The sequence below is a fragment of the Phallusia mammillata genome, chromosome 4 (genome assembly GCF_965637545.1).
Source record: "Phallusia mammillata chromosome 4, kaPhaMamm4.hap1.1, whole genome shotgun sequence".
Taxonomy (NCBI): domain Eukaryota; kingdom Metazoa; phylum Chordata; class Ascidiacea; order Phlebobranchia; family Ascidiidae; genus Phallusia; species Phallusia mammillata.
In genome coordinates this window covers 17,607,227-17,634,292 of record NC_137255.1, presented here as the reverse complement: position 1 = coordinate 17,634,292, position 27,066 = coordinate 17,607,227, and the positions used below count along the sequence as shown (strand labels likewise).

General features: G+C 38.3%; 3 protein-coding genes across 5 annotated transcripts; 1 reads left to right on the top strand and 2 right to left on the bottom strand.

The window, feature by feature from the left end:
• Window positions 1–3: 3 nt before the first annotated feature.
• On the bottom strand, window positions 4–908 carry LOC145224132 (protein N-terminal glutamine amidohydrolase-like). The gene has a single exon (XM_080090567.1). It carries the CDS (start codon window positions 842–844, stop codon window positions 251–253), a length of 594 nt encoding a protein of 197 aa, XP_079946693.1. The 5' UTR covers window positions 845–908; the 3' UTR covers window positions 4–250.
• A 1,823-nt stretch (window positions 909–2,731) lies between these two features.
• LOC145223103 (uncharacterized) lies at window positions 2,732–19,675 on the top strand. Of its 2 annotated transcripts, XR_013859410.1 has the most exons (17): window positions 2,732–2,884; window positions 6,392–6,724; window positions 8,994–9,128; window positions 9,660–9,838; window positions 10,081–11,273; window positions 11,498–11,673; window positions 11,920–12,167; window positions 12,548–12,712; window positions 14,040–14,224; window positions 14,594–14,756; window positions 15,807–15,946; window positions 17,150–17,293; window positions 17,398–17,539; window positions 17,776–17,950; window positions 18,608–18,721; window positions 18,950–19,223; window positions 19,337–19,675. XR_013859410.1 is itself a non-coding variant. In XM_080089438.1 (16 exons), exons 2-16 carry the CDS (start codon window positions 6,543–6,545, stop codon window positions 19,083–19,085), a joined length of 3,477 nt encoding a protein of 1,158 aa, XP_079945564.1. In that variant the 5' UTR covers window positions 2,732–2,884; window positions 6,392–6,542; the 3' UTR covers window positions 19,086–19,675. The 2 variants fall into 2 exon arrangements, 1 of the variants encoding a protein (XP_079945564.1); XM_080089438.1 differs by having other exon boundaries at window positions 18,950–19,675.
• A 71-nt stretch (window positions 19,676–19,746) lies between these two features.
• On the bottom strand, window positions 19,747–26,583 carry LOC145223104 (uncharacterized). Of its 2 annotated transcripts, XM_080089439.1 has the most exons (12): window positions 26,441–26,583; window positions 26,283–26,325; window positions 25,789–25,897; window positions 25,655–25,726; window positions 25,490–25,548; window positions 25,343–25,429; window positions 23,233–23,316; window positions 22,537–23,019; window positions 22,277–22,408; window positions 22,106–22,209; window positions 21,621–21,848; window positions 19,747–21,403 (listed from the first exon to the last, which is right to left on the bottom strand). In XM_080089439.1, the coding sequence occupies exons 1-12, from the start codon at window positions 26,560–26,562 to the stop codon at window positions 20,668–20,670; spliced, it is 2,259 nt and encodes a 752-aa protein (XP_079945565.1). In that variant the 5' UTR covers window positions 26,563–26,583; the 3' UTR covers window positions 19,747–20,667. The 2 variants fall into 2 exon arrangements, with proteins under 2 accessions (XP_079945565.1, XP_079945566.1); XM_080089440.1 differs by lacking the exon at window positions 23,233–23,316.
• Window positions 26,584–27,066: the final 483 nt, after the last annotated feature.

The window sequence follows — 27,066 nt, the reverse complement described above, 5'->3', positions numbered from 1 at the left end:
CAACTGCAAATACAGTTATGCAATACAACACACAGTAGTTTTAAAGCACTTAAGAACATGCACAAATTTTTATGGTTTCATAAATTTACAGATATGAATAAAAAAATACAACAGCAAAATTTTTAAAATGCATATCAGGTTTTAGATAACATTTTACTACATGATATAAAATAAAATAAAAACCAAAGCACAAAGGACATTATGTTTTATGATTTTAACCACAGCACAAAAGTCTAATAAATTTACACAGTTAAACTGGCAAACCAAAGTGACCCATAAAATTTGAAACAGTATAAACATCACCAATACCAGGAGTCATATTCATATAGTCATCAAGGTTCATTTTGCTATCTTTTGTGCATATACATGGGTACGCAGGAGGAGTGGCTAGCCATGAGCCATCATCTTTAATCATGTGCGATCTATCAGATGCAAATCTGTCTAGAAATTCTCTTGCTTTAATAACTTTAAGAAGACGCTCAAATCCAGGTCTTAGCACCATGTCAGGCTTAAATGTTTCTAGAACATACTTTTCCAGAGCACAGGGAAAAGGAAGTTTGGTGTCCATGTCATATATGCTATGACATGGTTTTCCATCAACCATTTGTGTAAATAATGCTATGACATGGTAATCCCACACAACCACTTCATCATCTTCAACTGTTGCCCTTTGGTTAAACATCACAACTTTTTTGCTATCATTAGATATGAAAATGACGCAAAGGTGATCAAGTAGCTCTGGTGTCTTTTGCGAAACGATGTCACACAGTTTCCAAATATTCTCTTCACAGTAGAACTTGGTATAAACACAATCAGCTAAACCGGTGATTGGAAATTGACTCATTTTGACTAAAACGTTTGACAAACACGCAGCACCTTGAAGTAACACAAACAACAACAAATATATACAAATTAGTTTATATTTATTCTTTCTAGACTTACGCCGTTTATTTTTTTAACAGGGATGCAATGCAAACAATCCAAAGTTCAAACATCACACTAAAATTAATTTCATTTGCTTGACAGAGATTAACATGTGGGACTTTCCCTCTGTTGAAATTATGTTTATCGCTTGGGATGATAATGGTATTGTGTTGTATTAATTTTATACAATCAGCAAAGTTTAGGATTACCATGTGTGTACCAATTGATCTTGGTCACCAATTTCAGTTTGGAATGAAAATAAATAATTAGGGTCATTATGTACATTTGTAAAATTTAATCACATGGCAGCGCTAGCGGGCTGTTAATAGGCCTACATTCAATGACGTAGTTCAAAAGGCCGACTTGAAACAACTAAGTTTATGTATCAGATAAATTCCGAATAACCATTTTTAATTCAAAACCTTTTTGTCGCAACCGAATTCTACTGGGTTAAAACAACATTCACTTGGTGCAAAACGTAAGACATGGCACATTCTAATCACTATTTGACTGTAGCGCATTTAATCCTGATCCACCAATCGTGTCGGTTATATTTCCCCCTTTAATTTAAAGCCGACTTTTTAACCAGTCGAAAAACCTGTTAGTTGTCTTAAAAATGAATTTTTACATTGTTGTGAAATGGATCCTTTTACATTGTCTAATTGTTGCTCTGCGGACCGCTTTTAAAAGTGAAATTTTATCACGGACCGGCATTCAAAAAACTACAAATATTTATCAATGAAATGATTTAAAGCATTTACCCTTAAAATTACACGGCCCGGTACCGAACTCCTCGCGGACCGGCGGTTGCCGACCACTGGTCTAGGCTACTTCTGCACATAATTTCTATGATAAATTATTAGTTGCAACAAGTTTCCTTAACTTACAACTTTAAGCGGAAATAATAGAATTGTGTAGAAATGGATCAAATTCGAATTGAAACAGTTGAATAAGCATAAGTGGTCGTGTGTATTTATGTCAATTCACTAGGATTGCATACAAATTGGTTGCAATGACGGTGAAGGAACATCAATTTACATGAAAAAGGGTTGTAAACTCTGATCTAAACATGCTATACACGCCCTTAAAGTGGAGAGTGGCATGTTGTCTTCATGGCCGCTCCATAAACATAACACAACCATCTATTGTTCAAAACCAGTTTGTTTTGTTTGGTGCTTGGTGGAACGAAAAAAATTAGAGACCTGGTCGCTACAAGTAAGTGTGATTTGATTTTCCGTCCCGGTGAAAAATTAGAAATGCTCTTGTTGCTCGTTCACCCCATTAAGTCGCACTTGTTCATCTCTAGTGCGACAGGATTTATTTAATGAGGGAGGCGCCTAAAACAAACCATTCGTTAGAAACAACTATTCTTTTTTCTGAATGGGATCGGGTATTTATCCTTGCCGTCATTTCAACGAGGAGTCATATAACTTGAAGCACATTTGTCGATTTCTAGTCGTTTCGGTAACCTACTTGTCGTTATAGTTGTCTAGCTGAAAAATGCCATGCCAAGTAAATAGCTTCATACAGGTCTTATCAAACTTGTTAGCGTTTTGTGGTTGAAAGTATAAAAGTCACACAATATGTGGCCAACATTGGTATTAGGTCATACCAGATATTAAAGCATACCAATAAGGCAGATACGTGGACGGCGCAGCGGCCTAGCCTATAATTTACTTCTTAAGTAGATGCAAGGGATGATATTAAGGCCTGGGATAAGACAGCGACCCGGTAGTGATATACGACAGTCGTAAAATATGCGTCGTGGTCGTGGATTATACCGTAACAACTAGCGAAAACTACCGTTATTTAACACACGGTGTTGCATTACAGCCGCACCGACGTATAGGATAGAGTCAGCTGAGATAATTCAGCACGACTCTTTGATCTGTTTTTTTTTGCTGTTGACGTGTGTTTGGTAAAAACTTCATCATCAGTCAAGGACATTTTTATGCATAAGGTAAGTTTTGTTTCTTGATAGTAGGCCTATAGATAAAGCTGCATAACGGTGATTGTAATTTATATAAAGCCTTGCAACAAGTATCGGAAACTTTGACATCAGGTTAAAATATTCGGACTAAAATATCATTATTGTGAGTAAAGTGACGTTGTGTCAGGTGTTTGTCCAAACTTAACATTTTCGCCACTGGGGTGAAAATACTCGGTTGTAAGTACAAAAATAATCATATACCCACAAAAAGCTATTGGAATGTCCAATACCAACATTAGTAACAAGCATTTTTTTAGGTTGAAAATCCAAACAAATTTATGTTGTCCAAAACACAGTTACGTTAAGTTTAATTTTTTTTAAATATGGTAAACCTTTCTAACTTATTATCAGTACTTAAAGTATGCATTAACCACCAGTGCAGCAATTAAGCTCTTAAGCGGCATGTGAATTGAGGCCACTTGGAGAGTGCCACAGAGATGTTTACTATGTGCAGACGAAACATCGTTCCGAACATAAACAATAACACCAAAATTCTGTGACGTCTTTTAGATCAAAAATCTACGAATATGTAACGCAACTTTTGTAAAGGCGGTTTTGTTTTAACCGAAAAGTGGCAAAACAGCGAACAGCTTTTGGATTTTAAATTAATATTTATTTTAAAACTCCAAAGAATAAGCGTACAAAAATGATTAGTGGTTCTGACAGAAAGAAAAGCATTTGTTGTAACACTGTTTAATCTTGCACGTGACCTTACAATTAAATTTTAAATGTCACATACAGTTTTATGAAGACAAACAACAGAAGACAAGGTTTGCATGCTTTAACGTAAAGGTCAAAAGTGAAGATTTGGTACACAGGACTTTTATCATGGCGTATGCGGACAGTCTGTTGCCGAAGGCGTTGTATACCTACGTGACGTCAAAACTCCAGAATTTGCTTTTAGCCAAGTCATTTAAACTACAGCTAAAGTTTCATGAAATGTGATTTTGATAATAAGTTTGTTGGCCACTTTGAGACTTTAAATAAATACCAGCAAATTTGTCATTTACAACAACTCAACTGTGTTCTAAAGCAAGCTTTTAAATGTTGTTACGCGCGCAGCATAAACCGCGATAAAAAAAAAACCTTACGACAGGTCAACGACTGTGTGTATTGCCGTGTACTGAGGCCATTAGGTTTAACTGTTGCAATAAACCAGCTAAAATGGATTAATACATAATAGTCTTCATAACTTGCGTGCCCACTAATCGTCGTTAACCCCTGAGCATTGGCATGTAAACGGGTGCTAACGGTGATTAAACAGCTGTCGTTTGGTTAAAATACAACCTATAGTTTATCGCCGATAGGTACCTACGATACCTGAACTATTCACTCCAGGGCGATGTTTTGTTTTACTTGGGTTACTTTTGTGTAGTAAGACAGTCTAGTAGTAACCGGCGACCAGTAGTAACCTTTTGTTCAGAACAGACATCTTTACCAAATTTACCTTATCAAGTTACCAAATACCACAAACCTCTCTAATCTTACATACATTAGGCATCACGAAATCACGGTGATTCTTCATTTGGTATAAAAACCCAAAACTTGTTATAGAACACGAGGTTCTGCACATAAATGCATTATCTCAGCATGGAATTGCAATATGATGTGAGTAAAGTGTTGTTATTTAACCGACCCATATTCATGTTCAAAATATTTGGGAATTTCTTTGTCAGACCTGCAACGGTCGACAAACGCCGAAACCTTTGCACGACCTTGTTTGATGCGAAACAAACAAGTTCGGTAATTATGCAATCGACGTCTATTATGCAGAACGGTGAACTAATTATTCTTATCTTTGTGAATTAAAATTTGGGCGAGCGGGTATTTTAGGCTGCACCGGGGTAACCATCATCCGTCGGTACATTTAACTTGGAGGAAGTGAAGATATCAAATTTGCAATTTGAAACATTCAATCAGGGATGTGGTCAAAAATCCCGTCTACCATATAGTGCTGCATTGCTTTTATATCACGAAGCTACATTGTCAGATAATAATAGATGTTGGACAATAGTAACGTACATCGCCGTATAGTGGCTGTAAAGACCAATTACAGTCAAGTCGCGTGGGCCACAACAAAGACGCAGTAAGGTCGCACCAGGTCATAGCGTTTGTTGATTTGTGCAAAGCACACGCTTCTCCTCAGTCAACCTGTCATTTTAAGGTATCTACACCAGCAGGTGTGTTATGCGGGACGTGTACGGCCCAATGATGGACTAAAATACTTGAAGAATATTTGCGGGTTTTTAGTTACGACTGTGGCTTGCAACATTTAAAAAAATGCAAATTAATGCAGTCGAATCATGCCAAATTTAAACTGCTACTGGGTTACAAGAAGTCGAGTCGAGGCATTGTTGGGTTCGTTGCCAACTACATTTGCATTTTATCGCCTTTTCTTCTGAATGTCACAAGTATAAGCAACTGTAGTGGCATAAAAAATAAATCTGGCGAAAGGCTTGTGTACACTGAATATACCAGTGGCAGACGTTCTACATTGGTCGTTTTGCACACATAATGGCTACAACAGCGATTGTTTGCAATATATACTTCCGCTTGATTTCAATACCTTTTTGGTTTTGTTATAACCTGTCGTCGGACGCACTGTGCAAATGTTGTCAATTTAACAACATCTTATTGCCATCAGCACAGTAAATCCCCTGAAGATATTTCCGACGAATACACATATTCGTATGAGAACGGAATCGGTCGTTTCCAAACGGTATGTTAACTCGCATACTTCGTGGCAGATATCAAAGAAATCACTTTTACTTTTGCCATGTTCGGCGGACAGCGAATGGTATTTGAGAAGTCAATTAGCTGACATACACAAGTAGACTAACCCATATCACTTACGGAAACGCATCATGTACAAAAATCGGTCAAATTCCGTAGTAGAAACTCAGAAAATGTGCGTGGGCATTCGTAACAATGTAGAATGACCTTATAAGCCAACGATTATAAATAACATGAAAGATTACACCACAATACAAAAATCGAGTTGGTATTAATGCAATTGATATTTTGCCTTGTTGCTTCCGAACCATAAGTTTTACATCAGAGGTCTAAAAATTGCTGGATGTCTGCTATCGAGGAGATTTAACGCACAACAAACACTTGAAGGTGCGCCTTCTTCTACAAGTAAACGAAAATTCCGGTTTTCTTTTCTTTTATCAAAGATCATCGGTTTTCGGCCGTACGTATCCTGCGACCTTTTATTGCCGGCGCACCTTCTTCTTTGCGAGGCGCGCTCATTTTCTTACACCGCGTGTGACCGAATACAGCCCAGAGTCTCCTCATTTCGACAAGCGCCAACTCAGTTAGCAATCGGCGCGCTGCCTATTCTGATAAAAATCGCGTTTTTGCTGCGTCAGAAAAATAAGCAGTTTTTGTGATTTTCAGCAAAAGTGAATGTATAATTTTCGATCAAAGCTAAAATAGTAAAAAGGAAGAAGATTTCCAAAAATTTGTTTTCTTCAGAAATAAAAACAACAACAATAAGAAGCTTCAGGAACATCGAGACCGACTTCGTAGTCACTTTTGTAAACGTTGACTGAAGCAAGAAACAAAACGGTGCATGTGAAGAAGCCTGCAGCGAATTTTTATCATTTGTTCAAACGTCCAGACCAGGATGGCGAAATCAGGGACATACCCAGGATTTTATGATGGTCAATCGCGCAACATGATGTTTTTTCATCGATATCTCACGCCCATCTTCGTTTACGTGTGTCTTATATCTTCGATGATGATTCACGTGACATCAGGATGCGTTGTTCCCGAGCGACGAATCAAATTTGGTGAATTTGCCACAAGGTATGTGTGATTTTTAGACAATTGTTCACTCGTGTTTGGTGTAAAACCGAGTTTAGTGAGATACGAAAACAAAAAAATAGATTTATAAGTTTATTTTTTTCTGTACTGTTTCGTTGTATGAAAAAACGTTTGTTTTGCTTACCATACATCAAGCGTGATTTAGCCTACTTTTATTCGGGAATATTTGAATATTTTTGTGTTTTTCTGATCCATGTTTTATTCAAGCCGAATTTGCTTTTATTGGCCGTGGAAAGCCAGCCCTGTTTTCAAGATTTGCATCCACACTCTCAAAACAATATGAGATGCTGCAAACCAAATCTGCGTTTTGCAACTAATGTAGGATCGCCGCCTAATTCAGATTATGCTACTTAGTATTGCGTCGAATCGTTGCTCGTCAATCACCAAATACCTTAGGCCGTGTTTCCGATTTGCGTGTACAGGGATTTAGACGACCAAATCCGATTAACGTGAAAAAACACATTTGGATAAGAGCTAGTTATATCTCCAATCTTACGGCGAATCAGAATTTATTAGCTTTAATAGTGGCCTCAACTGACCAGGTCCGGAAACTGAAGTTACGTTGATGCTAAAAACCAACATCCGCCAGGAGGCGGTGATTACATCACGGTCGATAGTTCAAAAACCCACACAACCTCCAATTTCGCTTGAAAGTTAGATTTCATCTCTTAACATTCGACTCCTATATAGTCGCCGTGCGGTAAGACAGCTTGTAATACGATAGTCAACCCTTAGGCGTCGAATAAAAGCAGTTACTGGTTATTATTAATTTCCTTCATTTTTCCTGTTATCCTTAATGTCTGTGCATGTGTTTTTAAGAGAAAAAATTGAAGTCCTAGAAATTGGCGAAAACATCGCCGTCTCTTGTTAACGTGTAATCAGAGATTACGCTCGTTCGCTGAAACAAACTAGTCTGACGTATTTACACTGATGCATTGACTAGTTTCGACAAGAGGTGACCGCCTGATGGGCGTTGTTGGGTCAACCCACAACATGAAATTTGCGTGTACTCTTGTTGTAGCGAAGAGACCCAAAACTGATACAAATTACACGTGAAAGCACCTGTGCTTTCCGCAACTGCACACAGCGACCATACGGGTCGGGTTTGGTCGGCATATTTGCTTTCACTACCGGGTTCCGAACTCAATTTAGGTCTGTTTCGGTAATTGCCGATTCGTATCTGCCTTGTAAGTTGAAAATCAACGACGCGATGCCGCGATTAGGAATTCCTCTCGAGATTCAATCGTTTGCGAAACGCAATTTTTACCACATCTTAAAATCAGTTGACATTTTTAAGATCCAAATTGCTCAAATTAGCCAAATTATGTTCAGATACTTATTAACGTCTTTAAACTGCACTTTGTGTCTTTGGAAATATTAATAGATCACTCGGTCTAAAATGCAGGTGAATATTAAATATCACCAGTCTACCTTAACAAAGATATTTATCTTCGTGCGTTAAGCAGAAACTAAAGCAATTTGATAAGTTAAAAAAAAAATCATAATCAAAACAAAGGCGAGAAAAGTTGAAAGGGATATTAACCCTTTAGTGGTTCGAAAAACAAATGGAGACGTGCTTCAAGATCTTTTCGTTGATATACCCGACGCGTATAAATTATCGGATCGCGAATCCTAACACTGGTTATTTATCGCCCGGATCGTGGTGCTTTACTAATTGTCTGGTTTTATTGGGGAATTTTCAAGTTATTTTTCTCCCTTTCTCTGCACGTTTGAATTGGAATGTTGTTGAAACCAGCTGTAGATAATATTGCCCGTGGCGCGAAGGCTATTATGGTCCAGAGTGGAATGCGGGATGTTGGCATTTTGTTTTTGTTTATTCGCGGATGTGATTACCTTTCAATAGCGTCCTTCGTGCACGAATTGACTTCATCAAGTCGTGTTGTTAGGTTTAGGACGGATTTTAGTAGCGAACTGCGGTTGCCTGTTATTTAAAAACCTGCAAAAACAGGTGTTACTGATTAACTTTTTAGATTATTTAGAAAGGTTCGCGGCCCCAGGTCACCATAGGGGCTAAACAGTTCGTAGCGTTTACAAACATATGCCAACCACAAAGGAAGATATCGCTTCAAAAAAAATGCTGCTTTCAGATAACGCCATACACACCCCAGCGACGGTTTCCCCGTTGTAACAAGGCAGATTCGACGTAGAACTGTTTAGTTTTTTTTTTCTGTCTTTGAAACAATAACTTTATTTCGGGTTAACGTGGTCTCTAACAGCATATTTTTTGCAGGTCTGATGTCGTTGTCCAAGGAATAGTTTTCAAAACGACGCAGAAAGACCCGAAAAGCCGCTATAGCGCCACCTTTCGAGTGATCAGCGTTTTCTCAAAGAAAAAAGGAGGCCTTGCTATTGGAGACGAACTCAAGTAGGTATTTTCATAGAATCAATATGTCAAGACGAAAAGTAAAGTAGGTTTATCTAAAGTTTGCAAAAAAACGACTATTCACCTTGCAGATGAATTGTTTTCGGTTTAACGATTTCACAAATAGAGCTCTACCATATTTTCATCATCAAAAAAGATGACACTTTGTTGAAAAACATTATAAACAGACATTTTTTGTACACACAAACAATAAATACATCAAATATTTCACGAATTCAACGTAGCCATTTTTATATACCAGTTTGAATGAATTGTAGATTTTTGAATGAATTGTAGACTTAACTCTGAACAAGTACGCGCTATCACAAAAATAATACGCTCAAAAACTTCTTATATCTGTTTTCTCAAGGTTAAGATGACGATTGTTTTCAAAGGTTTTGATAGCATTGTAAAGTACATTAGGTAAAACAGAAAACGTAAACAGGAGACGTATGGGCATTTGTATTGTCCTCGGAGGACATATGGTATAGGACTATATATAGGTCAACAAAAATAATCTTTGTTTCTTTGCAGTCTTGGTTCCTTCGGTCCATCTCCAATATGTACTCCGGTTAAACCATTTGGAAAGTACATATTGTTTCTTCAACTGCGAAACAACCAAGAAGGAGAAAACAAGCTCTCCTATAAACTCCGTTACAATCCAGTGCCTTCATCACCAAGAAACACACGTTTCTTTTCTCGGCTTATTGATGGTGGGTCAATTAAATAAGTCATCAATACCAATAGTCAGTCTAGATTTAAAATGTGGTAACAACAAAATTACTTTTCTTATTTTTTACTATGTAGATAGGACTGCCATACCGGCCTTATTTCTAAAACTATATGTTTTTGGTGGGAATATCGCTTAAATTTATGTTGTCCTTTTTGAGCTTAAGATATGATAGTACCACTTGTTTGCATTAACTTACCTTTATATACCCCTGTATTAACGCAGGCACCATCACTGGTCAACGTCTGATGCAATCTGGCTGTCGGCCATTGGTTCATCCGAAGAACGGCAAGATCCAATGCACAATCAGAAGGAATCGTTGCAGGGTGATGTGCAATAAAGGCTTTGTGATTAGCGACGGCACGGCCTACAAAACGTGCAGTATTACAACGGGTCTGTGGAGTCCAAGCAAAATGCCCAAGTGTGTAAGCAGCTCGACAGTTAAAGCGAAACCCACACCGATACTAAAACGATCCTGGAGGGCACAAAAGCAAAGGATCTACGACTCCGCAGAGGAAGAGGAAGAAGAGGAGGAGGAGGAAGAAGAGGAAGAGCTCCCGCTCTCTTACTTGGGACGAACTTATATCAAACCGCGTCCTCGAAGTGCCAGCAATCAAGGGAAATTCTACGGCAAGAAGAAGTCGTCTGTCAAAAAGTCAGCAAAACCCACTCCGACGGAATCAGCGGAAGAAGAGGAAGAGAATCCGACGACTCAAAAAACGACGCGTCAAAAGTTTTACCCCAGCAAAAACATTTGGGGGCCGACGTCGAAAAAGGCCCCGGTTGTTAAGACAACCAGGCCAGTAATTACAACCCCCGCTACGCAGAAAGTTCAAACTGAAAAAACAGCACCTCTAGCCGGTGGAGCTGCAGAAAAAGTTGTGGAAGTAGCTTCAGGAGAAGAGGCGGAATCAACAGTGCTGCCAACAACGACCCAAACTACAAAGCAGATTACGACGACCCATACAACACCATTTGTAAATCCAACCACGAAAGTTAATTCTATTAAACAAATTCAACCTAGGACTGCAGGGCAAACAGCACCACTGCAAACTACTCCATCGACCAATATGGTCATGACGGACTTCTCCAACACTCCATTGGTTGGCGACAGCTGGATCGAAAACGGAACTATAACTTACAAGCCGTTAAGGTCTATGGACGGCAACGTTTATGGTTGCCCAACTTATAACGGAACTATTAAGGTTCATAGTGTATGGGACGATGGATTCAGCGCTACAGCGCATGTTCCTTCACTTCCACGGGCAATCAGAGGTGGCTGGGTTGTCCGCTTTATGTTCAACATACCTGTGTCCGAAGTTGAACCAGCAAACGTTTGGTTCATGAGTGCATCCAGAAGTCGACAAGAGTTTTGCCTTGCCCCTATGGATTACCATGTGAATCTAGATGCTAACCAGGTAAAAAAATAGTAAACTATGCTATACGCTTTTGTGTTCAAAGGAAGAACGTTACAGAGATTCAAACATGCCTTTTGACCTCTAAAATTTTGTGGAGATTTTAAATACTGTTTGCTTTATTACTTCCTAAAAATATTACTGTAGCAAACTGTACAAATAAATTGTCCCTATCAAGGTTCACTCTATTGTCGTATTTTATCTCCATGTATTATTTATTGCGATAGGGTTTGACGATAAGTTTCAATGGTCGATATCCCGAAGATAGCATTCCGCTCGTCCGTGGATGGGTTCAATTGCTTGGGATATGCAGCGGAGATAATGTAGCAGGGCGACAAATTGGCACCATGCTCCCGTTTGACGATCCGATGTCCAGGCCGATCGATGCTTGGATCACTGACAGGTAAGTCGTGCGGAAACAAAAGGATAATAATAATTGTAACAAATACAAAATGAGGCCCCAATCCCCAACCCTACTGTAACATAAAACAAACCTCAAAATTGAATTTGACACACGAGGAGAAGAACAGACAAATAGCATCATGTGTAATCCATCTCCCTTATATCTACATCTTCTGAAATATACAGAACAAACATAGCTTATTTTTTTAAACGTTCAAATCTGAACTTGAATTTAAAACTGTTTTAGAGCGAAAGTGGCATCTTTCGACCCCGATGACCTCTCATCGAAGGAAGACCTTTTAAATCAAGAAACAAGCAAACTGGCCACACTAGGAGGAGAATTTAACAGTCCAATTAATTTGCCGGGTGTTGGTGCCCCTCAGAGGGACGTTCCTGAGCCTGAGGGATCTGATCGATGTGCCCAGTTCGCGCCAAACGGGATAGCAGCAATGGGCGGAGAGACTGAACCTAATTGGATCCGTTCTGAATCGAAAAGTAAGTACACTAACACCATTTTTACCCCAACAAGATCTGATTGCAGTAAACGTTTTTATTTTGGGATTGAGTGTATTGCAAACGGTATAAAGGTTCTCAAGATTTGATCACATTTTTCAACTAACATTTTTTGAAAATATAAATTCATCCCTCAGTTTTTCACGCACATATCCCGCATACCTACAAATGCACACATCCCGTTTACCTATAAATACACACAAGTATGTTCATCATTCCTTGTAGAGAAGTGTCTCCTTGCTTTGAAACCTCTGCTTTTGTGCTTTACTAAATTGCATTTATTCATATTTGCCGAATGCACAAATGTTGAACTTGAAGTTTGACAAAATTCACATAACTGCAACAACCTATCGAAACTTCAGATTCCGATTTCGACTACAACGAAGTCCTTCACAAATCTATTCTCTTCTACGAGGCCCAGAGGTCAGGGCGGCTTCCAGATGAACATCGAATCCCGTGGAGGGGTGATGCGGATCTCAAGGACGGATGTTCGATAAACACCGACCTTACCGGTGGCTGGTACAACGGTAAGACGCAATGTTTAGGGTATCACAAACACCTAACAACTTGTCCCTGCTTGGCCTTTGCATACGTCACCGCCCTATCGCCGGTTTATATTGTGGCTTTTGCCTATGATTTTGGCGCCGACATTTTCGTGCGTGCGTGGGAATGTAGACAACGGGCCAGACTCCTAATAGGAAAAGGGCAGCGATTACGCAATTTCCACGTGGCTGGCTTGAACTAACGCTGTAAAGTGCCAAGTTTATTTTTTCACATGTAATCACAAATGCGATACATGTTGCATTTAAGTTTTTGGTTCTTATTACCAGTATAAGATTTTTAAAGATTAACGTGCGAGTCATCCCACGCAAACTTGTTTCACGCATCTGTATTTAGCGATTACGAAATAGGTTACCATTGTATAAAATTGTCACCTACATTGAAGTCCAGGCAACTTGTATACAAAACTTGTTTCGAACGTGCGAAGAACAATAACATTGCCGTGTATCACCCGCACTTGTGGTGCTTGGCATCCTGGTGGCCTTCACTTTGACTGACTAATAATTATCGTCGAGCATTTTTGCATCCGTCGCGATTTTTTAACAGGTGACACTTTGTAACGCTTAAAATCACGCCCGGCTTTGCCCTTCGCTTGAAGAACGTCCAGTTCTTCGCTACTTTCTCATATATTTGACTCGTGGCCACACTTAACTGAACTATGCGACCGTGACGTTATGGAAAGGAAATTCCTGCATGGACGAAAAATCCGTATTCGAGTATAAAAATAAAATAATTTTGTGAAATAAATTACAATGCCCCAGGGGGAAAATGGTTTCTAGCTTAGCACGGTCTGTGAACTTTGTAGAAGCACCATAACCTTTTCAGAGAATACACAAATCAAGACCAAGTTTGAAAGTCGGTTTAGTTATCTCGAGTCGTGAAGACACATTGATCAAATAGGAGTTCGCTTGTGTAAGAAATGTTTCTTTCCGCGGAAGTTGTTTGCGGAGTTGACCTTGCACACAGCTTATGTGATATTGCGTTGCCATTTACGGAACGACTTATCACGGGCGCCATGATATTACAACAAACCAACTGGCAGACATGCACACAAACAAGCCGACTAACAGCGAGATTGCGACGATATCTTGAAAACCAAGGCCCTGTTCAGCGACCAAATTGTAATTGGATGATTCTTCACCTTCGATTTCTATGATCGATGTCACAGATGCGCTGAAAACGAACGACATGTTTTACTATTATAACATTGCAATCAAGAAACTTGATTTTTATCCACCTTTGCACCTAATGACCTTCAGGAAATTGAACGGTCTTTTATTTCTATGTTTACAGGTGCTGGAAATGTAAAAACGACGATGATTATCGCGCATGCAACCACGATGCTTGCATGGGGAGCAATAGATTACTGGAACGCGTACGAGGTCGCCGGTGAGGGTGCGAATTTGAAGGATCAGATACGTTGGGCGGTCGAGTACTTGTTGAAGTGTCATACAGCCGAGAACGAACTTGTTGTTCAGGTAACGTTGATGTAACTTCGCTTTACCTTAATGGGATACCTTACGATCAGGAATTGTCTGCACTTTATGGTTTTGTGCTTGGTTTTTGAAAACTGTAATATAGCGCGATTCCCATAACAACTGCATCTAGGACAGCAAAGCTATTGTTAGCATTGGCGAATTTAATATTTGTTTTTTGTTTTTTGGCCTGAATTGGAAAACATGACCCTTTGTGACGACTTTTAAATACCGCTTTTATTAAATCATTGTATTTGTAAAAAAAACATAGGCTACGCCCGCGTTTTTTGTTTTGTTAAGGATGAAAGCTTTACTATATTGCTTGTTCAGATTAGCCTGAACTTAATTAATAATATAAAACTTTTCGTCAAGGTTGGCAATTACAAAACACCGTCAAAAGGTTGGGCCCGACCGGAGGATTCAAAAGCAGACGGGCGAACTGTGTACAAAGTTAACGAAGAAAATCCTGGCAGTGACGCAGTTGCTGAAGTTGCCGCGGCCCTGGCAGCTGCAAGTATTCTGTTTAAAAGCGAAGGTATGGGTATAGGCTGTAATTATGTTTTAGCAGGATGGCGGCAAGTTGATACACATCCCGCACATTTGAGAAAATTGCGTATACAAGGAAAAAAAAAAAAAAAAATTTTTTGTGCAATGCCACCAACATATTGATTTCGGTCACAACAAAGACTTATACATTAAATTAACAATCGAAATTTACTTTGTTATTGAATTAAAGGAGAAAAGCCACCAAAAGTTCAAACACTTCAAATTCTTTTCTCATGGTAAAATCAATTCCAAAATGCCATTTGGATGTCATGTATGCATAATGCAGCCATTTTGTAAGCTTATTAGCTCATCTCTTCAGGTTTTTGGATATTATGTAATGCACAAAACAGCTTGTTTTGAAGCTTTACTGATTCCCACCGTTTGCACACATGTCGTGATTTGAAACAAACAACCGTAACTGCGACCGTTAGCCCCCGGCTAAGATACAACAGATATCTTAAATTAATGCTGCACGATAGCACCCTGTGTTTGTCAACATTTATAAGTCATAAATATTGCGAAAAAGAACTCGTATAGCCCCTAAACAATGCAGTAAATATGAGGTAATCCAATTTCCATCCTGTTTACACATCTAGTGCATCGGTGACTCACAGTAGTCCGTACATCTGAACGACGTTAATTGTCCGGATAAGTTTGATTGGTGGAATTATTCGCTTGCAATCTACTTTGAGGGTGACTGCAAGTTGTAATAATCCGATTATAAGGCCAAGTGCATGCCGTTTGTGTATTAACGTAGAACCATTTTTGGGTAAAACCAAAGCCCGGAATTTTGAAAAGCTGCTTCTTAACGGTTATCCGCACGGATGTCTTGGTACTGCGGGTTTAAGCGGAAAATCAGATTCCTAACACAAATTCTGAGCGACTTTGTCAAATAGACCCAGTGGTTACAAATCTGCCTAGAAGAAAAGTATTTGTGTTTGGTATATTATATACAAACCCGTTGAAAATAACATTAAACGAATATGCGTTTCTACAATGTCAGCTTCACCACGAAAAAATCATGGCAATTCTTTAACAGATCCTGAGTTGGCCAGTTCCTGTGTGGAGCATGCTAAGACCTTGTTGACTTTTGCTACAAAATTCAAAGGCGGATTCAGCTCAGCAATTCCCAAACGATCCACAAACTATTACTCGTGGAACTCAGTCGACGATGAATTGGTAAGTAAACAAGAGTAAAAGCATATGTGTACTTGTGTGAATTGGTCTTGAAATGTAATGCAATCACAATGTAGCTTAAAGTCACGAAAGAGCGATGCAACACAGCCAGAGTCTAATTTGCTTAAAGTCACAAAAGAGCGATGCATGAAACTGCAATTGACATAGCGCTACTCTTCTGCGGTAAAAATGTCAGTAAACATGCGTTGTAGGTTGCACTGCACCGAAAAACATTTCAGTGACGTACATTCAAGTGCGGTTACACACACATATATACTTAAATGTTGGTTCATGAAATTTTACATTTATTTAAAATAAACCGCCGAAATCTACAGACGATATTTAAGTGAATCGCGTGTTCAATTAACCTTGTTTTGCACGTTTTAAGCTGAAGAAAAGAGAGTGTCAAAAAACACCTCATCAGTCACATAGTGTAAAACAGTGGTGGCCAAACTACGGCCCGCCAAACACCTTGCCTGTTTTTTTTCCAAGCACCATATTTACCACTGTGAATAAGCAGTGCAACAGTTGCGTTTATCTCATTGATACATAAACCTTTTATCAAATACAAGTGTAAACAAGATGGTGTTATTTATTGTTATTCTACTACAATAATATATATTTTAATAAAGGTGGCAACTAGTTACGACAAATTTTACGTAAATCTCATTTAATCCGGCCCTCCAGTGGCAAGACAGTTGCAAATTTGGCCCTCTGGTAAAAAAGTTTGGCCACCCCTCGTGTAAAACATTGAGTTTGAAAGAAAATGATTAAAAAGTTCGAAAAACATCTTTGCGCTCATGGGGAAAATCAATTCATATGCGAATTATGACCAGAATAATCAGAAAAACAAAGCTTCGTCAGTATTTGGCAACGGTCCAAGGTCGTTCCAGGCTAATTGCTCTTGACCTTTAGCGCTCCGACCCGTTATTACAGGCACCGCACGCTCACGATAGACTGAAATTTTTACGTATCACGCTCTTCGAAAGTCTACTTGTTTACGCGGTGACTTGCACGCGGCTGCTAAACCGAGGAATGTCATTCTGATTGACGATGCGAAAACAGAAGGTATTATAACTAAATACAGTTCGAGAGCTCTTCATGCGTTGAGCAAGTGCTAAACTTGTGGCTTGTTCTGAGGGACGACCGAGGCTTTCAACGTTGGTGGCACATGGTCACATGTTTTACACTTGTATTTGCATGCAGGCGTGGGCGGCAACTTGGCTGTACAAGGCAACAGGAGAAGAGAGCTACCTTCAGCAGGCGGAGACAATATACGAAAGCTCATTGGCGAAGACTTCCAGCGAAAAGGAGGTGTTTTACTGGGAAGACAAGACTCAAGGCGTTACGGTAAACTAATTCACAACTGTTTGGCTTACATTTTTTATGATTTTTCGATGCAAGTTTCCCGTCAACAAAAATCCTCGTTTCTTTGACCTTGGTGATTTTTCCAGACCATGTTGGCAAAGATCACACAAAAAGAAGTCTACAAACAGGCGACGTGGACGTTTGTCAATTGGCTTCTTACTTCTGCTGCCCACAAGCTTCCAAACGGCCTGGTCTGGCTCAACGTACGGGGACCAAACATGCACGCAGGTATTGTTTTGCTTTATTGTTGCACGTTCTGCAATTGCTTTCTTTAAACAGTTGAAGGTGCATAACAGTTTTTGCTGCTATATATAGACCATTTTTGCTGCTATAGGATACAAACAACATCATTTAGAAAGATGACTATACAATGTTTAAAGACTTTATAAATAAATTTTGCATTCAGTTGACAAGTAACACTGTCACATGAGTTAGGATTTAACATTTATTCTGCTTTTTTTAAGCAAACGTCGCCTTTTTAACTCTTCAAGCATCGGAGTTCGCTCCAACGGAAGAGAAAGCGAACGATTATGTAGTATTTGCTCGCGATCAACTTAATATACTTCTCGGTGAAGGTGGAACTGGATTTGTGGTTGGGGTTGGACCCAATGCTCCCACGAGGCCCCACCATAGAGGAAGGTTAGTGTTCTGTTACAAAGAGGTGTTTTGAAACGTTGACCAAATCATCGTTGACCCAAATCAAAAACATCGTATTTAAAATCGTTGACCAAAATCATATATGATAAAACAATTACTTATGTGCACACAAGCCTTTTTGGTTTAGGAATTGCTGATATCCACCGTTTTTTGGTCTTTTATGTCATGCACCACGCGAGAGATATTAACATGACGTTGAATAAACGATTACTGAAGAGCTATTTAAGGCATGCCTGGCAGCGACAATTTATATAAACCAAAATTGCTTATCGAATTCCAAAAGGTTGAACCGTCAGCTTTGACATCTAAGGCGGTCGTGTTCGGTGCCTACGCTATAACATCTCAGATGAAGCATGTTGCGGATTTTGATCCGACAAGTCTGATCATAAACCTTAAGACTTTACGTAAAACCGACGACCTTCAAAGAACCACATTTACGTCCAATCTGTCTGTCACCCCAAGCAAACTACTTAACTTTTTTATAGATGATCTTTAATTTCTGTTTATTGACATCACTGATCGGACGCAATAAGTCATGTCTTGCGGGAAAGGCGTTGTCCCCTGTTGTTGTTGTTTTCTTCAGTTTGTGCTTTGTGTGTAAGTTTACACTGGCGACTAATTACTTGTCTGTACATGCAGCACGTGTCCGCCCGCCCCGAAATACTGCTCAAGAAGCGTCATCTACAGGACGCTGCCCCGCAACGAACACACGCTGTACGGTGCACTGGTATCGGGACCGAGCAAATACGGGAGGTCAGTAAACAAGCTGAAAATTTCATGACGGTTGTTTTTTAAGTTTTTTTGTGTGTTGGTGTTTAATAGGTAGAATTAATGTCTAGCCAAATGTAATAAAACAATGTACGTAACTCTGACATAATTAAATTAGGATCCTGCATCAACCAGAAATAAAACACGCTGTTTATGGTTTTTATACAATAATTCAAGTTAATGATTGAATAAAAAAAGGTTTTGTCAACTCAGGTATGAAGATACAGCAAGCGATTGGTATTACAACGGTGTCTCGATAACTTACAACGCCGGATTTCAATCGCTTGTGGCTGGCCTCAAGCAGGTCGAGCTCCGAAGCACGAACCAGGTGAAAAGTGGTGGAGCATAAACACAAACTTGACACTTTGCTGCCTCCAAGTGTGACAATACGCCGTGAAACCTTTACCACAGCGTGGCGCTAGAGCTGACCACAATTGCTCATGTATATCTACAGCAGCATTAGACAGGTTTAACTCAAGCTTAAACAGTAAGTTGTTTAATTCAAGCTTGCAGTCTCAAAAGGCTATATTAGCCGGGTTTCGAATTTGTTTGGTGATATCGTTTATTGCAACATTCCAATGTATCGTTGTGTTTAAATAGATTCAAGCTAATGCCTTTATGGTGAGGACCATTCGATTGTAAAACTAGCACCATATTGATGACTGTCTTTGCAACCTGCTTTCACCTTACCACCTATGTTCCCAATGAAAAGTGGCGTATTTTAACAGTTAAACGTACTGTTGTTACACCACGCAGAAGCCAAGGTGTGTTTATATTATGTACAGCGCTTATCCACCCACACCTCTAACTTGTTGCATCAACGCAGAGGGCAAGGGCTGGAGCTTACTTTACCGCTTCCTTACATTTATCTTTTCTACTGCACATTTTTTTGTCGTTTTCTTTTCGCTGTTCTGTTCAATAAAGACGAATCTGTCTGTAGTAATGTTGAGTACGTCTCCACCTTTAAAACAGTGAAGACAATACAAAAAATACTGTTTTGACTTTATTTTCTACATAATAGTATAAGACAAGCTAATAACTCAAATTTTATGGAACATTATCGTACACACCGCTTTGGATTGGCTATGTATAAATCAGTAGCACCACAATAGCAACCAACAGGTTAAAGCACGGTTGGCATGTTTGCACAGCGGAAACGTGAAGAACAATCAGAACTTAGCGGAATATGTACAGCGCCGTACAGTAAAAAAACGCAACGTAAAAACAATCATAATCACAGTGATAATTAACTGGGAGGGTATATGACGTATATTTAATGAACTTTTCTTAAAACGAAGTTTTTGCCATTCGTCGGCATCACGCAAGCTAATATGTTGATTTGGTAGGAAAAAAACAATTGAAACAAAGCGCACTGAAATGTACACAAAACGGACTGAAAAACAAAACAATTGGTTTCAAGTTTTCTTTAATGACACTTTTAAGTGGCACAGAAACTAACAGCGGCACTGTGATTGTGGGAAATATATTTAAAACTTTCAAAGAGTTAAACAAAAAACTTGCATAGAAATGTACAAGGACACACGGTCAAAACAAACAACGAAGCAAGATCAAAGTAATATTTTAATGTACTTTCATACACCTAATTGAATAGAGCGAACTATGGGCTTCTTTTCTTGGTCAAACAGGCGCAGGGAAGCGTTGGAACTATAAGCTTTGTATGGTTTGTTTGCTCTGAAAACGTTATTCAGCTATACAAACAAGTTAAAAGTTCACTTGCTACAGCGGAGCATGAAATAATAAATCCATATGAGGAGAAAGAGCATGAGCAGTCAAATGCAAGATCAATTTCACACAAAAACAGAAACTTTTGTCCCATATTAACATCCATAAGCAATACGAAAAGTTAACAAAATCAAGAGAACAACTGTTTATATCTTCACATTTGATGTTTTACAAAAATATTTCTTGTTTTACTGGGGTATTTGCTGATCTGACTCCCGTGTCCCCTTACTCCGTCGAAAAATCTTTGGAATAATACTTTTGACACCCCTTCTACCAGAAGCCAGCGGTAGTGATGATGACGATGATGACGTCATGTCGTCTTGCTGTTTACCTTGACGTTCCGCTTTTTTCTTCTTTTTTGTCGTTTTGTTTCTTTTAGGACTTTTGCGTGGTGGCGTGTCACAGAGTCCGTTTGGTACTATATGGTCGATTTGACTAGGTGTGCGTGCAGCAAAGAATTGGGATTGCACTTGACTTTCATTTGACGGCGAAGCAGACGAAACAGTCAACGGCGTTGTTTCGCCACTTGGTTGATTTACACGAAAATGCGGTTCTCCACTAGAAACAGAAGTTTGAGTTTGTGCAATGTTAAAGCCAGCTGCTTCACTAGCAACGTTCATGTTCATTTCGTTAACCATGACCCCTACTGAACTGGTTTTCTTCAATTGCACATCTTTACTCCATTCTAAAGTAGCAAATTCATCCAACTTTGTCTTTCTGTTTCCTTCAGCAGATTTAACCGTGATTAAACAGTTGAGAGTGTAATGCTTGTGTTCTTCTTCCAGAGTTCGCTTGCGAAGAATAAACTTGCATTTACGACTAACTTGGTGATGCCAGTCGTCTGCTTTTATGGCGATTCTTTCTCTTGTCGGAGTGATTGAAAGTTGGCCACAATTCAGTTTCAAAATCAGTTCATTACCAGATCTAAAAATAGCAAATGAGCATTTTTGTTATAGGACAAAATTGCCGAACGCCGGGACGGAAAAGGTACTATGTTAAATTTATTTGCTTTTCTTAGCACACGGCTAAAAAATCAGCCTGCAGTTTAAAGTAACGTTTAGATTAGACAAACATCCTCTAAAAAATGAAAATCGCTTTTACAATACAAAGGCATTTTAAACAACTTTTGCGCCATACATACTCCACACAAAAGGTCTCAGGATCAATAATTCTGTCGTAGCAATAGTTTTCGTCATTTTGCATTTCTTTGAAAACTCGATCGTTTAGTTCCGGATCGTCGTCACAAATGCACCACACCAAGTCATACCGATCCGGGTTCAAACACCACCAGTTACGCTTGACGTACCCGACCGATGTGACGTATTTCAGCAACTGAGAAACGTCACTGTTGCAAGCACGAGCTCGATATCTGTGCACGAAGTTATTTTTATAATTCTCTTTTTAAAGCGATTTCTAACTTCAAGAATCTCCACCTGCTCAGTGCCGGATTAAGGTTCTGCTGGCCTGTAGGCACATTTTATAAGTGGCCCGAAAATCAGGATTGCCAACTAAATAATTAGAATTATCGTGTTGCCAAATCTTTCTACTAATTTTAAAGTGGCCTGGATTTTTGACTGGCCTGTAGGCACGTGCCTACTTTGCCTAATGGTTAATCCGGCACTGCACCTGCTGAAGTGATCGCTTTGGAATTCTATGACGCGCTTGCTTCCTGGGGAAAGGCGACGAACACACAGCTTTTCCCACGTCACATTATCGAAACTCACTTCAACCTTAAAACATTATCAAAATGTACATGTCACATGAGTTCCCAAAACTTATGTTAGCAAGCAGACAGACCTGGACTTCAATTTCTTGTTCCTTTGGCATGTAGCTCACGGGCAGTGAAAATTGCACAGGTTCTTTGAAGACCAATCCAGATGGTTCACATTGTATAGTGGGCGTAATAATTAGGCCGTCATCGCAAAGCACCTACATATATTTTTCAATTTATGACACCTACACATGAGTGATAACTAACAGCGCGACAAGAAAACTGGTAAACATGTTGCATGGCAAAGTTATATGTTGGTAATACAGTGCAACAAACAGCCACTGACCTCAGGTCTGTTCCATCGGTCTATTGAGATGGTAGTGGGAACAGGCAGGGCACCTCGTCCAATTTTCACTTTGCAGTTATGAAAGTCAATATTTGCACCACTGGCATCAACCTTCTCTCTGTGTGTGACAGCCCCAACTGGTATTACCCTCTCTATTGGCTGATCCTGCACTTCGTGGTGGTCAATATTTGCAACACGACCTTCTAATATCCTTGAAGGACGTTTAGGTTTGTGTTGCCTTTTTTTGAGTTGCAGTAAAGGCGAACTGTTTTCTTGTCTTGCAGAAAGTTCTGTATCTGATATGTATCCCGAGCTTGTCCTTGATAACCGGCCAGATTCAACGCCAACAATTGTATTCAAAGTCAATAGATCGGGTTTCATTGTCTGGGTCTGTTTACTGCCTGGTTTCTCCTCACAATGTTTAGTTGAATTTCCCCTTGAATCCATAATGGTTTGTGGCTCTAAAACAGTTGGTGTTGTAACCTGCAGAACACAACACAAAGTTTATTATTTTTCTTCCTCGTCGTTCTTTTGTATCCACAAAATTCATACTTTGATATGGAACCTAGTATCTCTTTCTGGTTGAAAATATCCTATGTATGTTGTTATGTTACATCAAATTTACATACCAATGCATAGCTGGGAGATTTTAACTTAACAGCACAACCAAATCGTAAATGTTACCAATAAACAAACCTTTTCGATTTTACTTTCATTTTCCAGCAAATTAGTAACAGATCCATTAGCACTGCCTCTTATTACTTTTTTAAGGACATTTTCCTGCAAATTCAATATGACACAGAGCTAAAAGATTCATCAAATAATTTATCCATGAGTTGGCTAAAGCTGTTGGCAGAATAGTAGTTAAATTTACCTGTTCACCTTGGTAATTTTAATTTTAAAACTAGAAGGGTAGCTTAGCACATTTTGTCATTGCACATACACTACAACCTATCTTAAAACATTAACATATTTTCTATGCTTATTTATTTATTGGGTCCCATATTAGCCACTGTCTTTTATAACCTTAGTTGTTTCTGCAGGCAGAAACGCATGGGTCCCCACAGATGCAAAGTTGAAAATAATGCATTTCAAAAAATAACCATGGATAGTCGGGTGTTATAAGGCAAAACACAGTGATCAGCACTGGGCTTAAATAATAACACTATGTAGAATACAAACTACACAAATCAGACTCACCCCAAATATTGTTTGAAGTGTGTCCTATTTAACATTTTTTAACACTCTTTTTTGGGGGGAAAGAAGGAATTAATAGTGGCATAATGGGGTAGACAAAAATAAGACACCTATGAATAGCAAATTCTACAAGCTGACCAATTTTCATTCAATTTGAACATTGTTAAAAGGGTCACTCATTTTGTTGGTTAAATTGTAGTGCTACAGGGCAAAACACAACATTTGAGGACTTAAAATAGTAAGTTCAATGAACTTTGCAAAATTCATGTAAGCGGGAATTTTTTTAAAAATTCACTTATCTTAGGGGACTAGTTGAGTAAAAAGGTAAAACACATCAATCGAAATCTATAAATAGCATAATCCACATGCTACCCAAATATTAGCCAATTCCGACACTCTTTAATAAACTCACCCATTTTAGGAAGCTATTGGGGTGAAATTGGGGCTACAAGGTTAAACACAACAATTAGCTCCTATGAATGGTAAATTCTACAAGTTGTCCAAATTTCAGCCAATTTTGATATTGTTTAAAAAACTGACCCATTTTAGGGGGCTAGTAGGGTTACTAATGGGGTTCGACACACAAACTAAAAAAATATGAAACCTCGATGACTCAATCAATAGTACTGCAAAATTTCAGCATAATCTGCCAAAGTTTAAAATTTCGACCACTAGATGTGTTTTCAACAACAACCGTTAATGTTTCTGATGTCTAACTGCCATGACGCAAAAACGTCCACCAAGCTACTCACAAAGTCATAAACAAGTAACATACAACTGGTTGCCCTTGTAACACTATTGCGCCACAGAAATCTTTCTTTTGTGGTGCCCAGTAACATACAAATACGTTTTACACTTTGGGGGCTTGTGGGGTAAATGTTAGGGCTACAGGGTTGAACGCAACAATCGACACCTATAAATGGCATACTTTACAAGCTATCCCAATTTTAGCCAATTCTGACATTGTTTACAAACTCGGGGGTAAATACTAGGGTTATCTGTACAAACAAAGTGGGATGCACATCTACATTACTATATCTACCATCTGTATAAGTTTCAGCCACATCCATCAAACATTTGATGGCCAAACGAGTCGGACAAACTTCGGGGGAAAAATACCCATTTTATGGGGCTAGCAGGGTAAATACTGGGGTTATCAACAAAAACAAAGTGGGGTGCACATCTACATAACTATATCTACCATCTGTGTGAATTTCATCCAAATCCATCAAACATTTGAAGGAAAAACGAGTCGGACAAACTTTGGTAAGAAAAAAATTAAAAGAAAAAAAAGAAAATAACAAAAACTATTTGAGTAAAATCAATATGTGTCCCCTTCAGGGAAGGGGACCCATAATTATCAAAAGGCTTCTATTGGTAATGATGTTTGTATCTTGTAAATTACAGAAAGATCTGACCATCACATAAAAATACTAAACACATTACTTTTAACAAACAATGTCACATTTTTTACACCATATAACTAAATTCTGAAGTGTATACTTTTGTTTTAACCATTTTATACTACACCAATGAAGACAACTAGCACAAATTGTGCTTCTTTCAAAAAAAGAAATCTTTGGTGACATTGTAAAAAATAAAGTTTTACCTTTGCAGTTTGGGGTAACTTTTTTAAATCCTTCAAGTCATCAGGTGATTTTGAGCTGGTTTTAAGCTTGTGTTTTTTTGATGTTACCTACATTCATTTGTTTAAAATTACAGTGATCAAAATTTAAGCTTTTTGAGCTTTTCTTACCTGAGTCCATTCAAGTCCATGCTCATCTTCATTGTAACTTCTTCCTCTCACAAGTATAACTTCGTCAAAAGTACAATGGTCAAAATGCTGATTAGTTGTTTACATTATGAATATTTTTGAAATAATGATAGTCTATGTAAAAAAGTCTGAAAATCATGTACTTACAGTTATGATCTTCTTTAAACAACAGGTGCTTCTTTCTTTTTCGGTGCCTTTTCCCCTTTTTTAGGTGGGAATCTGAGTAACATAGATGTTTATCAAATGTTGGCACTCACAGAATATGTCATGAAAAATAGTACCAGATTTAGAATAAACCTGCAAAGTCTGCTGTTCATGTTTTAGTTTAGGAGTACTTTTTATTTCCTTTCGTGACTTTTTTTGTGATTGTCTGGACGCACGAACTTGTTCCTTAAAAAACAATACTGAGTAAATAGGTGGTATGTTATTTGGGTAATAATTATATCTCAGGTGGTTAAATCAGAAATATTTATAGAAAACAAAACAAATTATTTCACAAGCAACAAAATTTGTGTGAGGATTATAATACAGTGTTCAAATGATGCCAGCATGATAACAGTGTTTGTGGGCAAAAACCAAGTCAAGATGTTTTGCATTTTTAAAGCTACGTTTTTAAATGTCTTGTGTTTGTGTATATTTGCTTTCCAAGACAATAATGTTATTAGGATCTACACTACTTATACTAATAAAGTATTGGACTTTGTATTTGGCTATAAGAACTTAAATTGATATAGCATAGGTCAGCAATGATTTTAGTAAAAACCCTGCTGCTTACAGTTTTAGCTATGTTGGGATGCTCTTCTCTGTTCTCTTGCAGCCTAAAAAACACATACATCAGTTTATCATCGCCAAAACAAAAGCATTTAGATTTGTCAACTACAGTATTTAATGTTTAAACACAGAAACAAAAAAATAAGTCTAATAGACATGTACCTTTGTACACCTTTCTTTAAAAGAGCAACTATAATGCAGAAAAGGACAAAGATGAAAGATATTATACACCATTGACTTGAGGGTATAATACAAGAGTTGACAGAAGTCACCATCATGTACATTTTAAACTAACCAAACTTATCCATGCAACTGGAACAGAAGAGAGTTAACAATGTGTAATTTAAGCTAATAATGAATTTTACATTATAACGTAAACGAGCTCGTGATAAACATAAATTAATGTTAAACAGATTTTAAGGGTTGATGCAGGTAACCAACTCATTATGCTTAATAATTTTAATTGCATTAAATTACGTTGTTTTTTAGTGCAATTTTATTAAACTTCATTAAACGCTGTGTTTTGAAAGAGAACTATCAGTAAAAAATATTTGAAGACTTTGGTTTAACTTGGTACCAGTTTTTATGACAGGGAAATACCCGTGTGGGAAAATGTGTTGCGTCACGTATTCAGTATTTATATTTTTTTATCCGGTTTGTTTAAATCCGCATTAAAAACATATTAGGAATATTAGATGTATTTTATTTATCTTTATTTAAATCCTTTGTTATTTTTAAACACAACAGTTTAAAATGCATACCTAAGTTTGTGACATCAATCGGTGCCA

Bases quoted from the DNA above. Each gene is read 5' to 3' on its own strand.
- LOC145224132 (XM_080090567.1), bottom strand. From the start codon at position 844: ATGAGTCAATTTCCAATCACCGGTTTAGCTGATTGTGTTTATACCAAG.
- LOC145223103 (XM_080089438.1), top strand. From the start codon at position 6,543: ATGGCGAAATCAGGGACATACCCAGGATTTTATGATGGTCAATCGCGC. The intron at 9,839-10,080 runs GTGGGTCAATTA...GTATTAACGCAG, and splicing joins CTTTTCTCGGCTTATTGATG to GCACCATCACTGGTCAACGT. The intron at 15,947-17,149 runs GTAAGTAAACAA...ATTTGCATGCAG, and splicing joins ACTCAGTCGACGATGAATTG to GCGTGGGCGGCAACTTGGCT.
- LOC145223104 (XM_080089439.1), bottom strand. From the start codon at position 26,562: ATGTACATGATGGTGACTTCTGTCAACTCTTGTATTATACCCTCAAGT. The intron at 25,727-25,788 runs GTACTATTTTTC...TATGTTACTCAG, and splicing joins GCAGGTTTATTCTAAATCTG to ATTCCCACCTAAAAAAGGGG. The intron at 25,430-25,489 runs GTAAGAAAAGCT...AAATGAATGTAG, and splicing joins ATGGACTTGAATGGACTCAG to GTAACATCAAAAAAACACAA.